The following is a 13,707-nucleotide window of genomic DNA, read 5'->3' as shown; positions in this document are numbered from 1 at the left end:
TGATTCTATGAGGTTGGTTTGAGTGGTAGTAATAAGCCACCTGGTGTGCAAGATAATGATTGGATCTCTGGAGTATCAGACTGGATATGACAGCCGACGCCCTATCCTGGTGCTGGTGATTCAGTCTTCTTCTCAGGTCTAGGACTCAGCTCTGTTCCAGTCTTCTCAAAGATAAGTTTGTTTTTTGCTAATGTTCACACTTGCCCTTGTTGGTCTTTTCAGTTTTTTGTGTGGTCAGCCAGCCCGGCTGGGCTGTCCTGAATTTCCACTCTTATTTGCCAAATTGCCTTTTTTGTGTCCCTTATTAGATTGGTCTCTTTTTGCTCTGTCTCAGAATATTTCAGAGTGCTGATATAGTGGGAGAAGTCTAGTGACTTCAGGGTTAATTTTGCTATCAGTTGTGTTGGACATTTTGTAGGGTTTTTTAGCAGACTGCAGTCAGTGTCTTTCCTTTCCTGTCCTTTCTAGTTTGCTCAGCCTATTTCCTGCCTTTTCTGTGTTTTCATCTTTTTTTCACCATCAATACATGTGGGGGGCTGTCTTTCCTTTGGGGTCTGCTCTGGGGTAGTTAGTTTTCCTCTTTTCCTGCTTTAGGCTTATCTAGTTCTCCGGTTGTGACGAGGCGTGTAGGACCACCGTAGGAACGCTCCATGACTGCTGCTAGTTGCGTGTTAGGATCAGGGTTCTGCAGTCTGCAGTTACCAACCTCTTTGGTTTTCTGAGACTTAGCTTGTATTGTTTTTATTTCCTCCTCGGCAACCCGTTCATAACAGTAGAGGCTATGAGTGCCTCGCTATGAAGCCGTAGGTAGTGAGACGCACCGTAGGTTCGGGTGCGCAAAGGGGTCCATTAGCCAACGCATTTTGAAAGACGCAGTCCTTCAGGGTCCCTGATGAAGGACTGCGTCCTTCGAAACGCATTGGCTAATTGATAACTTCGCACACCCGTCCACTAGTTCCTGTGACGTCAGCAGCCGTGCCCTCTGCGCACCAAGGAGGATCGCTACTACGGAAGGACGCTCCCCTAGCTCCTACCTCTTGGCGCATCGGCATCCTGCTACCCTGAACCTACGATGCATCTCACCACCTATGGCATCACATCGAGGCTCTCCTAGCCTCTACCTCCTGGCGGAGTGGCACTCTGCCACCATGAACCCACCTACGGCAGCACGAGTAAGTGTGTAAGTGGGGTGTTTTGCCACTTGCTTTCAACACTATTAGGATGGCGGCACATTAAGTGTTCCCATTATTATTGCCTTTAACTCCTTTGTAGCGTGGTGATTACCACTTTTTTGATTCTTTATATGAAGTTTTTATGAGCATAAATGTCTTTTTGGTATCAAGCTATTTAAGTTGTGACTTCATTGTTTAATCAGTGACATAAATGTCATTCCTAGCCCTCTAAAGAGGATGATCTCTCTGTGTATTATATCTATAGAAAGAGTTGATCCAATTCCGAAACGCGTTGTTTTTAAAATAAATTAATTTCTTCAACATCTGGTCCATTGTGACCCTCTCCCTCAGATGGGTGCTAGTGCAGTGTCCTGAGCCGCAGCCTTCCATTGTTTGGAGAAGTTCACACCCTCTCACCTCCCCAATCACCCTGCTGTTTTACACATGGAGTGCTCCCTTTCTCTTTTCTCTCCTTACAAGCCTGCTGTAAAAAAAAACAATCCCCATGCATTGTCAACCACAGATATAGAATTGCAAATTACAGAACTGGTGACAAAAGTAGAAGGATTATAGCAACTAGTGGTGAAAATTGGTCCTGCAATCCTAAGACTATAAAAAATTAGAATAAGAAGGAAAAAAAGATAAAAAGAATATTCTAAAGTGGCATTTTAAAAGTTTGGCCACCCCTAGTCAAAATTACTGTTCTTGTGAACAGTTAAGCAAGTTGAAGATGAAATGACTTCTAAAAGGCCTAAAGTTAAAGATGACACATTTCCTTTGTATTTTAGGCAAAATATATATATACTCATCTTTTACATTTAAAAATTACAAAAATGAAAACTGACTGATACAAAAGTATGGGCACCCTGCATGGTTAGCACCTAGTAGCACTCCCTTTTGAAAGTATCACAGCTTGTAAATGCTTTTTGTAGCCAGACAAAATTCTTCCCTTGAAAAGACTCTAATTTTGTTAATTATTCTAATTTACTGAGATAATGACTTTTGGGTTTTCATTAGGTATAAGCCATAATCATTAACATTAACAGAAGTAAACCCTTGAAATAGATCACTCTGTATATAATATGAGATTCACTTTTTGTATTGAAGAACTTAAATAAATTAACTTTTTGATGATATTCTAATTTAGTGAGAAGCACTTGTACCTGTGATCATTGTGGCCAAAGACTTCCATTTTATCCTGATCAATTCAAAGGTTTGGTTAGATGTTCTTTTGCATACTTCTGACGCTGAAGTTTATGGTGAAGATGCAGGAGAGGTTTTCTTCTGGTGACTCTTCCATAAAGGCTATACAGTATGTGTGCAAATATCTCTGAACAGTAGAAGAATGTACTACAACTCCAGAGTCTGCTAAATCTTTCTGAAGGTCTTTTGCAGTCAAGCGGGGATTCTGATTCTCTTCTCTAGCAATCCTACGAGCAGATCTCACTGAAGACCCTTTTTTTTAATTTTTAAAATGTCAAAAAGACAATTTTTTTTTTGTTTTGCCTAAAATACAAAGGAAATGTGTCATCTTTAACTTTAGCCTTTTTAGAGATAATCTCATCTTCAACTTGTTAACTATTCACAATAGCTGTAATTTTGACCAGGGGCGCCCAAACTCTTGCATGCCACTGTAAGCTTCGATATTGATTTCTCAGAGTACTCAGTTGAAGCTTTTCAAAATAAAAAGTAGTCTCAAAAACTTTCCCAACTTGTGTGCAAAAAAAGCCATAAAATATCCTTCAGGTGTGTCTTGGACTGTCTAAGTGTCCTAGTTAATATTTGATAAGCCCATGTCTTTTAAATTAATGTAAAGCTAAAAACCAGTGAATAACTAGAGCATCAATGTTGGTTCATATTTGCACCAGCTCTGTGTTCACTTTCGGGTCATGTACTTGTAAGGGGGTGCCACGTCTCTACCCCTTTAAAGTTGAGTACCGTGTACTGATACTACATGTTTATATGTATATCTTCAATCCCCCTTCCCCTTTAAGGGAATTAATGTTACGCTTCTATGTATATATGTTTATTCAATTCTGTCTTGTGCATAGTTTGATGTATTGAAAAGAGTATAATATAATTAGATGGGGGCACTAGATAGTGTCCACTAGATGGGGGGCACACTAGCACACGTTATGTAAATAGTTAACTATAGGAGGGGTTTTCTATGGCTAAGTTCGGATGACATCCAGAGTAAGTTAGGAATGAGCGCCCACATTGCTTGGGTGGGCTTGAGGCCCGGGCAACACAGCAAACCACGTAACGTTTGGCAAGTGAAGTGTCCAGCCATCCAGTGTCCACAGGGACGGACAGAGGTGCAGCTGATGCGGCAGTGTGACTGCAGACTGGAACTGAAGACAGAGGATAGGTCCGGGATAGTACATGGGATGCAGGTCGCTCAGAATGTGGCAGGTCATCACGTGGGCTGATGCCCTTAGATCCAGGATGAAACGGACAAGGAAACCCCCATGCCTAGGGACTTTGCTAAAGGAGGACGCTGTGTTACTGCAGGAGGCGGGGGACCCCATATGGTACTAGCGGACATAGGACAGGAGGCAGAGAAAGGAAATGTTGTGAAATGTGTCCAAACTGATGCTAATGTTGTCACTGATCAGGATGTGCTGTGTGGAAGAATAAGTAAAGTTACAAGTTTCAAGTTCGTATTGGACTCTGTCTCTCATTGTGCAATAATACAAGCAGCGGAACCTAAGCAAGCCAGATTGGACCCCGAGGGTGCAGAAGACGTAACTGAAGGTATGCTGAGAGTGGGACAGTACTTGCATGTGATGGGAGACCAGGGCGCATTAGAACTTCTAATCTCACCCACAACTACCGCCCTGGTGCTCCCTCACATACTGTCCAAAGTGAATTGCTCTACCTGCAAAAGGGTCAACACACTGCAACATTTTAGGTCGAGAAGGCAAGCCCAGATTATGTGCATCATGACATTGTAGGGGGTCATCTGCCTCAATCAGCAGACCAAAAACTGACAGGGACACTTGGAAGTTCTGGAAACAGCCAGCGAAGCCCTCACTAAAGTCTCTAATGATTTAATAACAGCTAAATCGAAAGGTCATTGCTCCCTGCTGATTCTCCTGGATCTCTCTGCCGCATTTGACACTGTGGATCACCAGCTCCTCCTCACTATGCTCCGCTCTATAGGCCTCAAGGACACAGCCCTCTCCTGGTTCTCCTCCTACCTCTCTGACCGCTCCTTCACTGTATCTTTTTCCGGCTCCTCTTCCTCTTCTCGTCCCCTTACTATCGGGGTCCCGCAGGGCTCAGTCCTAGGCCCCCTCCTCTTCTCTTTATACACTGCCCCTATTGGACAAACAATCAGCAGATTTGGGTTCCAGTATCATCTCTATGCTGATGACACCCAATTATACGCTTCTTCCCCTGACATCACCCCTACCCTAATTCAAAATACCAAGGATTGTCTGTCTGCTGTCTCTAGCATCATGTCCTCCCTCTATCTGAAACTAAATCTCTCTAAAACTGAACTTCTTGTGTTTCTCCCCTCTACTAACCTCACTCTACCTAACATCGAAATAACCCTGGAGGGTTCAACCATAACTCCCAAGCAGCATGCCCGCTGTCTTGGGGTCATATTCGACACTGAACTTTCCTTTACTCCGTACATCCGATCACTCAGTCGCTCTTGTCACCTGCATCTTAAAAACATCTCCAGAATCCGACCTTTTCTCACCTTTGAAACTGCTAAGACTCTTACTGTCGCTCTTATTCATTCTCGTCTGGACTACTGCAACTCTCTTCTGATCGGTCTCCCTCTTACCAAACTTTCTCCTCTCCAATCCATCTTGAATGCAGCAGCCAGGGTCATATTTCTGTCCAGCCGCTTCACCGATGCCTCCATCTTGTGCCAGTCATTACACTGGCTATCTATTCGCTACAGGGTCCAGTATAAACTCATCTCTCTCACCCACAAAGCTCTCCACTGTTCTGCACCACCTTATATCTCCTCTCTCATCCCTGTCTATCGCCCTACACGTGCCCTCCGTTCTACAAATGACCTAAGACTAACATCCCCCGTAATCCGAACCTCGCACCTCCGTCTCCAAGACTTCTCTCGTGCTGCTCCAGCTCTCTGGAATGCACTTCCCCAGACGATCAGACTAATACCTAGCCCTGACCTATTCAAGCGCGCTTTGAAAACCCATCTCTTCAAACAAGCCTACCACATCAACTACTCAGCAAGCTAACTTTGCCCTGTTCCCTCCTTCCAAATATTATTCTGAATCTGCACCCTACTATTCATCTGTCTCCACACCCTTCATGCACATGATAACTGCACTTGATACTTGTCTATTGCACTTAAACACACGGGCTGATGACCGGATCATGCAGCTTTATATGAAAATCCCTGTTATAATTGCCAGACCTGAATTAACAAGCATTTCTCACCTACTGTGTCCCCCCATTTCCTTGTAGATTGTAAGCTTGCGAGCAGGGACCTCACTCCTAATGTCACTGTTTGAATTGTCTTAACTCGTATTGAATTTATTGTCTGTACATGTCCCCGCTTAATTGTAAAGTGCTGCGGAATATGTTGGCGCTATATAAATAAAAATTATTAAATTATTAAATACTTGAGGCTTCATTTGTGTTTGGGTTGGGGCAGTTTTTGGAGTAGATTTTGGAGCTTTTACGTTACTAAAACTAAGATACTATATTGGGAGATTCATCCGGACATGATGCTAGACCTTAAAACTTGACGCTTTGAAAAATTGATACATACAATGTAGTATAAGTTACATTGTTGGACTTGCTAAATTGCTTTATGATTGTTAAGTCAAATAAAGAAAAACTAAAAACAAATTGGAGATAATGTTGTATTCAAAAGTTGCCAATAGCCGCAGTCATATATACTGATGTTTAGCGTGGAAAGGCATTTTAACATAATTTCGGCTCTGTGCTGTGGACGCAGGAGATGGTTAGCGCCTATTAGCACTGGGCATTATGGAATGCAAAGGCGGGAATTTAATGGCAAAAAGTTCAGAAATAGCAGCGATTATTCTGACGCTGAGACATATGGCTTTTATTGACTCTGGCTTCCATTAGCCCAAGGTTTACCTGCTAAGCGTCTGTTTAACAGCAGTGTCATATGACTTCAAGCAGAAACGTATAATTGGACAAGTCTCTTGACCTCTCCATCACTTAATGTCTCCAGCGATACAAAAAAAAAAAGTGTTTGGCGAGCCGGCAGAGCTTATTAATATAATGTGTTTAATTAGTTATTTACGACCGCACAGTTTGAGATTAATGTATCCCAGGAGGATAAAATTAGACCGTGACTTGGGGTCTCCAGCTCTGGAGTACATGTGATTTGTGATACTGTATTGGGCATCCTATAAATATTCATAGACGGGTAGTAAAAGAAAAAATAAATTATCATATAAAATGCTGTTTCCTTGGCTCCAATGGAAAAGAAAACAAAAGAAGTAAATGTTCTGCATCTACAATAATGTTTAAACAAACTCCCGGTAATTTACTGCTCCGGGCCGGGGTGGGGGCTGCACTCAGACCTTGTTGGCCGTGATTTAGTAAACGTCTGAGGGTTATGAGGGGGGTAGAGAAGAAATGAAAATGTTAATTGGGCATTTAGGCCTCTGTTTGTGTTCCGGTTTATTGGGTTAAAGTCATTTATTAACTGACGATTTCGAATTCAAAAATTAAGTATCGCCGTTATTACCGTTGATGCCAAGTTGGAAAGTGTTAAAGCAACAGTCACCCCAGAAGTTTTAATCTGAAAGATTTTCTGGGGTTTTCTAAATTAATCAGTCTTGCAAGTATCTGGTGGAAAAAAGGGGGTTCATCTTATTTAGCTCTCTCCATGTTAACAATGGGATTGTATGGGCCGTGCTGTCCAGTAGAATCATAGAATGTTAGAGTTGGGCCATCTGGTCCAACCCCCTGCTCAAAGCAGGATTCACTAAATCATCCCAGACAGATGTCTGTCCAGCCTCTGTTTGAAGACTTCTATGGAAGGAGAACTCACCACTTCTCGTGGCAGCCTGTTCCACTCATTGATCACTCTAAGGGCCCCTTTACATTTAACGATGCACCAGCGATCCCAATCACGATATGACCCGGTCAGGATTGCTGGTGCATTGCTAAATGGTCGTTAGTGAGCTGCCAAACAGGCAGATCTCAGCAGCGACGCAGCAGCGGTCGTTACTTACCTGTCAGACGCGGCGATGATGACGTCCTCCGCCCGCGTCCACGCGTCGCTCGTCGGCGCCAGCAGGAAGCCCAGCAGGAAGCAACCGACGAGAAATGGACCAGGCCGATCTCGCACGATCACCGATAACCAGCGGGGGAGCCGGTCGGAGGTAAGAATCACATGTAGCGATATCGCTAGCAATATTGCTGCTGCGTCACAAAATCAGTGACGCTTTAGCGATACTGCTATCGATATCGCTATGTGTAAAGCCCCCTTTACTGTCAAAAAGTTTTTTCTAATATCTAATCTGTGTCTCCTCCCATTCAATTTCATCCCATTGCTTCTAGTCTTTCCTTGTGCAAATGAGAATAAAGATGATCCTTCTACAATGTGACAGCCCTTGAGATATTTGTAGACAGTATGAATGCTGAACTTTGAAGTTTGGGTCCACTCATCCGTAGTCCTTGTGATGCTATTACTCACGGACAAGCCGTGAGACTGGGTAGTCAGGAGGTCTGATACCAGGAGGGCGCGTAGTACAAAAGGTTGAGGCAAAGGCGTGGTCAGGTAACAGTCCGGGGTCAAATGCCAGGAGGGTACGTCAAAACCAGGGAGTACAAGGAATGGATAGTCAAAGGCCACGTCCGGGGTCAGATACCTGAAGTCATAAAGTGTCAAAAGAAGAAGGGATAATTCAAAAGAGTAGTCACAACAAAATCCAGGATCAACAGCAAGATCAGTATTCAGACACAGAGAAAGCATACACACAAAACTATAGCAAATGTGCAACTGACAATCTGCTGCACACAGCAAGCCAGTTAAATACCCTGCAAATCATCTGAAGACGGGACGCACCTGAGGAAACGCCCGCAGGCTAAGCCAGATTGAACACCAGGGCTGTCAATCAAAACATTGACAGCCCAGCATGCCTCAGGATCAGATTGAATGACTGGACTGTCACTCACAAAACTGACAGTCCAGCACACCACAAATCCCATAGGGTGGATGAGCTGTCACTCAGAGTGTCCCTAGGCCACAGTCAGATGTCAAATCATGACAGTACTGGGTTCAAATGGACAACATCTGCAAGGAGTTTGTATGTTCTCCCCGTGTTTGCATGGGTTTCCTCAGGGTTCTCCACTTTCCTCCCCCAATCCAAAAGCATACTGATAGGCAATCTAGACTGTGGGCCCCAATGGGGACAGTGATGATGATGTCTGTGGAATATGATGGATAATAAATAAATAAATAGGATGCTCTCAGAAAAAAAGGGGAGATCTATGTGGTGCCCCTGAGGCTCAGTCGCAACAGAGGTACTGCACCTTCTCCTAAGGTGTAGTGCCCCACCAACTAGGTAAGTTGGGAACTCCTTTCCACACTCCAACATCTGCATCCCACACACAGGATAGTTCAGTAGGTCCACCTAGCAGCTTCAGGCTGGGGGTAGCAGAGCACCCTTCGTGGAACCCTGCTTCGCAACACGAGATGTGCTGGGAGGTGGGTGGAGTTAGTATAAAAGAGAGGGAAAGTTGAGAATTGTAGGTCAGTCTGACGGGAGGTCAGGCGAGAGAAGTTCAGTTCTGAAGTTAGTTTTGAGTTCAGTTTAGAAAGAGTGCTGCAGCTGCCTCAGTGATCTGAGCCAGCTGGCTCGGGAAAGAGAAGAGAAGGAGAAAGACGTAGACCTGCAACCTAAGCTTCCATAAGAGAGAGAAGGAACAACGTGGAACGAAGGAGTAAGAGAACAGAGAGGAGTTGTGGGTTGGAAGAGGAACCCTGCCTATAGGTTCTCAACGCAAGGCCGGGGCCCGGTCCCGGAGGTTGTATGGACACTTATGGTTCTGCAGCAGACACCGGTGAAGTATTGGCTGTAAATGCACTACTCCCATCAAAGACTTGGGACACAACAGCAACTGGATAAAGAGCCAGGACTTCTGAGAAGGGAGTCCCCGATAGAGGCTACAGCTGTCTGTCATACAAGTAAGGTTCTAGGAACATCTGACAGGAGGAATTCCAGAGAGCTACGGTATTGGAGTTCTTCACACTAAAAGGCGCAATAGAGGAGTCGTTCGGGAGGGGCACATGTTGGCGGAGTGTTGGAGAGGAGAACCCTGACTTGCCCGGGAGGTTGATTGAGTCTCTACCCCGGAGGACACGGCACGGAGGCAGGCACCAGTGGGTACCACGAACTGTGAGTAAAGCGTTGAAACTACAAGCACTGGTGTCCTCCAGTCATTCGCCGCTAACACCTCTAGCACCGCTACATCTGGGTAACAGCATCTATACCATTCTGCGCCTCTCCTCGTCCATTGCACCTACACTGCCCTTGGACTACAGCTCCACCTGTGGGGAGCTACACCATCTTTGCTGCACCACACCATCAGTCCCAGCGGATCTGCATGCAGCGTTGGCTTACCATCTCCCTTGCCAGACACCACGGGTGGCGTCACGAACTATTCAAATAAACTTTAACACCATTAACATCACCGCCATTGATATTGGGCGCCCAGGGACACGGACCGGGTCACTGCTGCTGTGACACCTTCCCCCTGACACCGGCCCGGTACAGGGTACCCCGCTGCCCTGGGTGTGAGGGCGACCCATCTACCCAGCTCCAGGAAGAAGTGGCAAATCTCCCAGGAGCCACCAAAACCTTCTGAAAAGAAGCCATCATAGAAGGTTCCCAGTGTGTGACACAAGGTTGATCAGTCATAATATGGAGTCTCGGAATCCAACACTCAGAAAGATGGATTGGAACGGTCGGCAAGGACATGACTTTGTAAAAGAAATTTAGATGGTACCACTTCATTTGAAAACTTGTCAATTTTTCAGAAAACTCTATATTACCCTCATGTGATCCCCCTTATGTGATCTATCGTCACTCCTCCCACTGATTACGCCACAGTACACAGCTGAGTGCCACAAGGCTTCCCCGGAGTCAGTGTTGGACCGCGCCTAGACTGATGCTGATGCTGGGTTCCTCTTCCTCTGACTCCATGGCAGGAGTCTATACATGCTGACAACCAGTGAGGCCGGAGAGGACACAGCAGCCTGCGAAACACAACAGCAAAGAAAGAAGGTGGGAAAGGAGGGGCAACAAATAGTGGCAACAGATCAGGGTATGCAGACAAAAAAAAGGGGGATTCAAAGCCAAACGCCATAAGGCTCTGTTCACATGGTGATTCAGATATCTGATTCATATTCATTGTGTTTGTTCCTAGAATATCCCAAACCGGGATGTCCAAATGGGCAGCTCTGTAGAAGGATGAGGGTTACCCCTTACTGAGAACTAGCTAGCAAATTCCCGAGCTGGAGGAGGTGGCGCTCACTTCCTGATTTTCATTTTATGGCCGATATTTCTGCAGAAGCCATTTTTTTTTTACATCTTCGATAGAGAATTTTGCGGGTGCAAAAATGGAACATTTCCAGTTGATCGAGCTCCTTTAAATCAATTTCTCAAGATTTTCTGTGAAAAGAATAATACTTCTACGTATGGAGGAGCACAGAGACGTATATTCAATGCACGTTTGAGCTTTCTCTCCTGTTATAATTAACTTGTTACCGTGTCCCCGAAGATAATATTACGTTGCAGAACTGCTTTCAATTTCCACCTGTCAATCAAAGGCAGGAAAATTGCTCCACCTGTACGTGACACGTGTCAAGGAGTCATGAACCGCTATCACCATCGGATTAGGTCACTTCCACATGTGCTGAATTTATGAGGCAATAAGAAGCCAGTCATCTGCGGGGGGGAAATTACCCACCGGGTCACCAGTGCGGGCAAATTAAGGAAAAATGCTCTGTAAGCATTGCGGGTCCCCAACTGGACACTCGTGTCACCTTTCAGGCCCGTCCATTATATGACAGGGACATCCGGGACCTACAGATCACTAATGGCAGAACCAATAAAAACTTTTATGCTGATCTAAAGATTAGTTACATGCGCGAAGGTCTGAGGCTACACAGCTGATAAGAAGCATGGTGACATGTCCTCGTCATCAGCTGCGCCCAAATCATTACCGGCTTGGAACATATTCAGGGTTATATAAAAAAGAGCAAAAGTCAAATGTAATAAAAAAAAATTCTAAAAATATTAAAAAAAACAAAAAAAAACAGATAATAAAATGTAAAGTTTGAATCTGTCTCCCTTCTTTCCCCCATTGGAAAAATAAAATAAATATATTTGGCATCATCTGTAAAAATCTAATCTATGAAAAGATTAAATTAATTAATATACGTTAAACGGCATAAATAAATAATTAACATTTTCAGAAGTCAGGCTTCCTCCCCAAAAATGCAATAAAAAGGGATCAAATTGTCCTAAGTACCCCAAAATTACAGCTGGGAGCGCAAAAAAACCCCCAAGCTCTCGCACAGCTCCATCCAAAAAGTTACGAGTCTCAGAAAATGGCGAAACAAAACAACGTTCAAATTTATTCTTAATCGCTAAAATATATAGAAAAAAACCTGCACAATTTTGTTATCGCCGTAACCGCCATAAACTCACTTGGAAAATTATGTCGTCAGGACTTTTTTTTTTTCTAAATGCAATAAACACCGTAAATATGAAACCAAAAAAGCAAAAGGCAGACTTGCATTATATCACTATTTATCGTACTTGGAATTTTTCAGAACTTCAACTCGTTTTGCTAAAGAAAAAGTCCTTGTACAGCAATGAAGCAGAAAAAAGTTATGTCTCTTATAAGAAAGGGAGGAAAAACTAAAGTGCAAAAATTAAAAATGGCCTGGTCCCAAAAGGGTCATAATAAAAGGGTTGCATTGTATATTAAAGGTCATAGTTAGAGGGTTGTAAATAAATGGATGGACATAAGACTCACACCTCTCCTAAAATTCTTTGTGCTGCTAGGAGAACTGGATCCAGCTCCTTTTCACCTGTATGATTAAATGCTAGTTTCCATTCTTTTCAGTCCTTATCACATGCAGTCTTCCCACCATAACACATCACCCTGCTTTACATAAAACCTCTGAGGGGTGGCTTTATCGATATATGTTGCACTGTTGATGATGCTGCCACCACCATGTGTGACGGTGGGGATGGTGTTTTCATGGTGATGTGCAGTGTCAGTCTTTTGCCACACACAGCGCTTTGGATTTAGCCCAAAAAAGTTCTAGTTTGGTCTCATCTGACGACTCAAGAGACCCTTCTTCCACGTGCTAGGTGTGCCCCCTACAAGGCATGTGGAGAAGGTATGCGTGGCGGCGCTGCTGTGAAACATTGCAATACAGAAGTTTGTACGGTAATTTGGAAAAGTCTGAGAAGTAAAACTGCAATAGATATGGTTTGGATAAGACACAGATCAACCTTAATTACCTAGATGCACTGGAAGGCGATCAGGGAACATCACATCAAATCCTTCACCCTACGACGATTTCACAAAGTGACTCGCAGGACAAGACGGCACTATGGTGGCACTGCCCAATGAGGAGACCGGTCTCGGTGTGAATTTCTAACAATTACGTCAATTATAAATTTTCACCAGCTACAATTTTGCCAGTTATCTCCATAATACAAGCCAGACCTGTAGGCCGGCGCACAACGCTACGGTACGAGACATCTTGAAACATTTTCACCATGTGGAACTTTTTATAAAAAAAAAATCCAGTCAAATCACAAAAATATCACTAATTAAATGTCAAAGCGATTACGAGAGGAACACAGCTGCTTGTAGGATTCGGCCGGGTTGGTGGGACGCACCTTTGTCGAGGTCACTTGAAACGTTCCACGTTGAGGTAGGCAGTAAATCAGCGCCGACTGTCAGCTCAGTTCCTGTGCGGGACAAAACAAGACATATTTAATATACATCAATTTATGGGCTGCCACTAAGTCTGAATATACGAGGCCACAAAAATCTCCAGGTGAAATCATTCAAACCTTATAGAGTTACCAGAAACTAATGAGATCTAACTAATTCCAGGGATACCGAGAGCTGCAATATGGGTGTGGATACAGAGGATGCCATGCAACGGCTCCTATACACAGGCTCCTATACACAGGGTCAAAATGATATGAACATACATAAAGGGTTATATAAAAAGGGTTATATATAGGAAGAGGTTGTATTTAATGGATCAGATATTGAGGGTGCCATATAAAGCGATTTATATAGAAAGTCATGTATAGGTGGTGCTATATAGCGGGTCCTATGTAAAGGGCCATACCTAAATTAACATACATAAAGGATTATATAGAGAGAGTGACATATAAAGGGTTACATTTAAAGGGTTGTATATAAAAAGTTCCATAGAAAAGTAAAAAAAAAAATGTTTATAATTACATGATCACAATGTTGCAATGATTTGTGGCTCGTAAAGGAAATGATCCGAAGTTTTCTA

General features: G+C 43.8%; 1 protein-coding gene across 1 annotated transcript in view; it reads right to left on the bottom strand.

The window, feature by feature from the left end:
- The window catches only part of ROR1 (receptor tyrosine kinase like orphan receptor 1), a 285,614-nt gene that overhangs the window by 110,466 nt on the left and 161,441 nt on the right, over positions 1-13,707 (bottom strand). The window contains exon 2 of the mRNA XM_073544682.1: positions 13,070-13,141. Coding sequence (XP_073400783.1) covers positions 13,070-13,141 — 72 coding nt within the window. The remainder of the gene's footprint in view (positions 1-13,069; positions 13,142-13,707) is intronic.

Source organism: Dendrobates tinctorius, unplaced genomic scaffold, assembly GCF_039654945.1.
Source record: "Dendrobates tinctorius isolate UK_male_01 unplaced genomic scaffold, ASM3965494v1 ptg000138l, whole genome shotgun sequence".
Classification (NCBI taxonomy): Eukaryota; Metazoa; Chordata; class Amphibia; order Anura; family Dendrobatidae; genus Dendrobates; species Dendrobates tinctorius.
The sequence above is the reverse complement of the archived record's forward strand: the minus strand, read 5'-3'. Positions and strand labels throughout refer to the sequence as shown.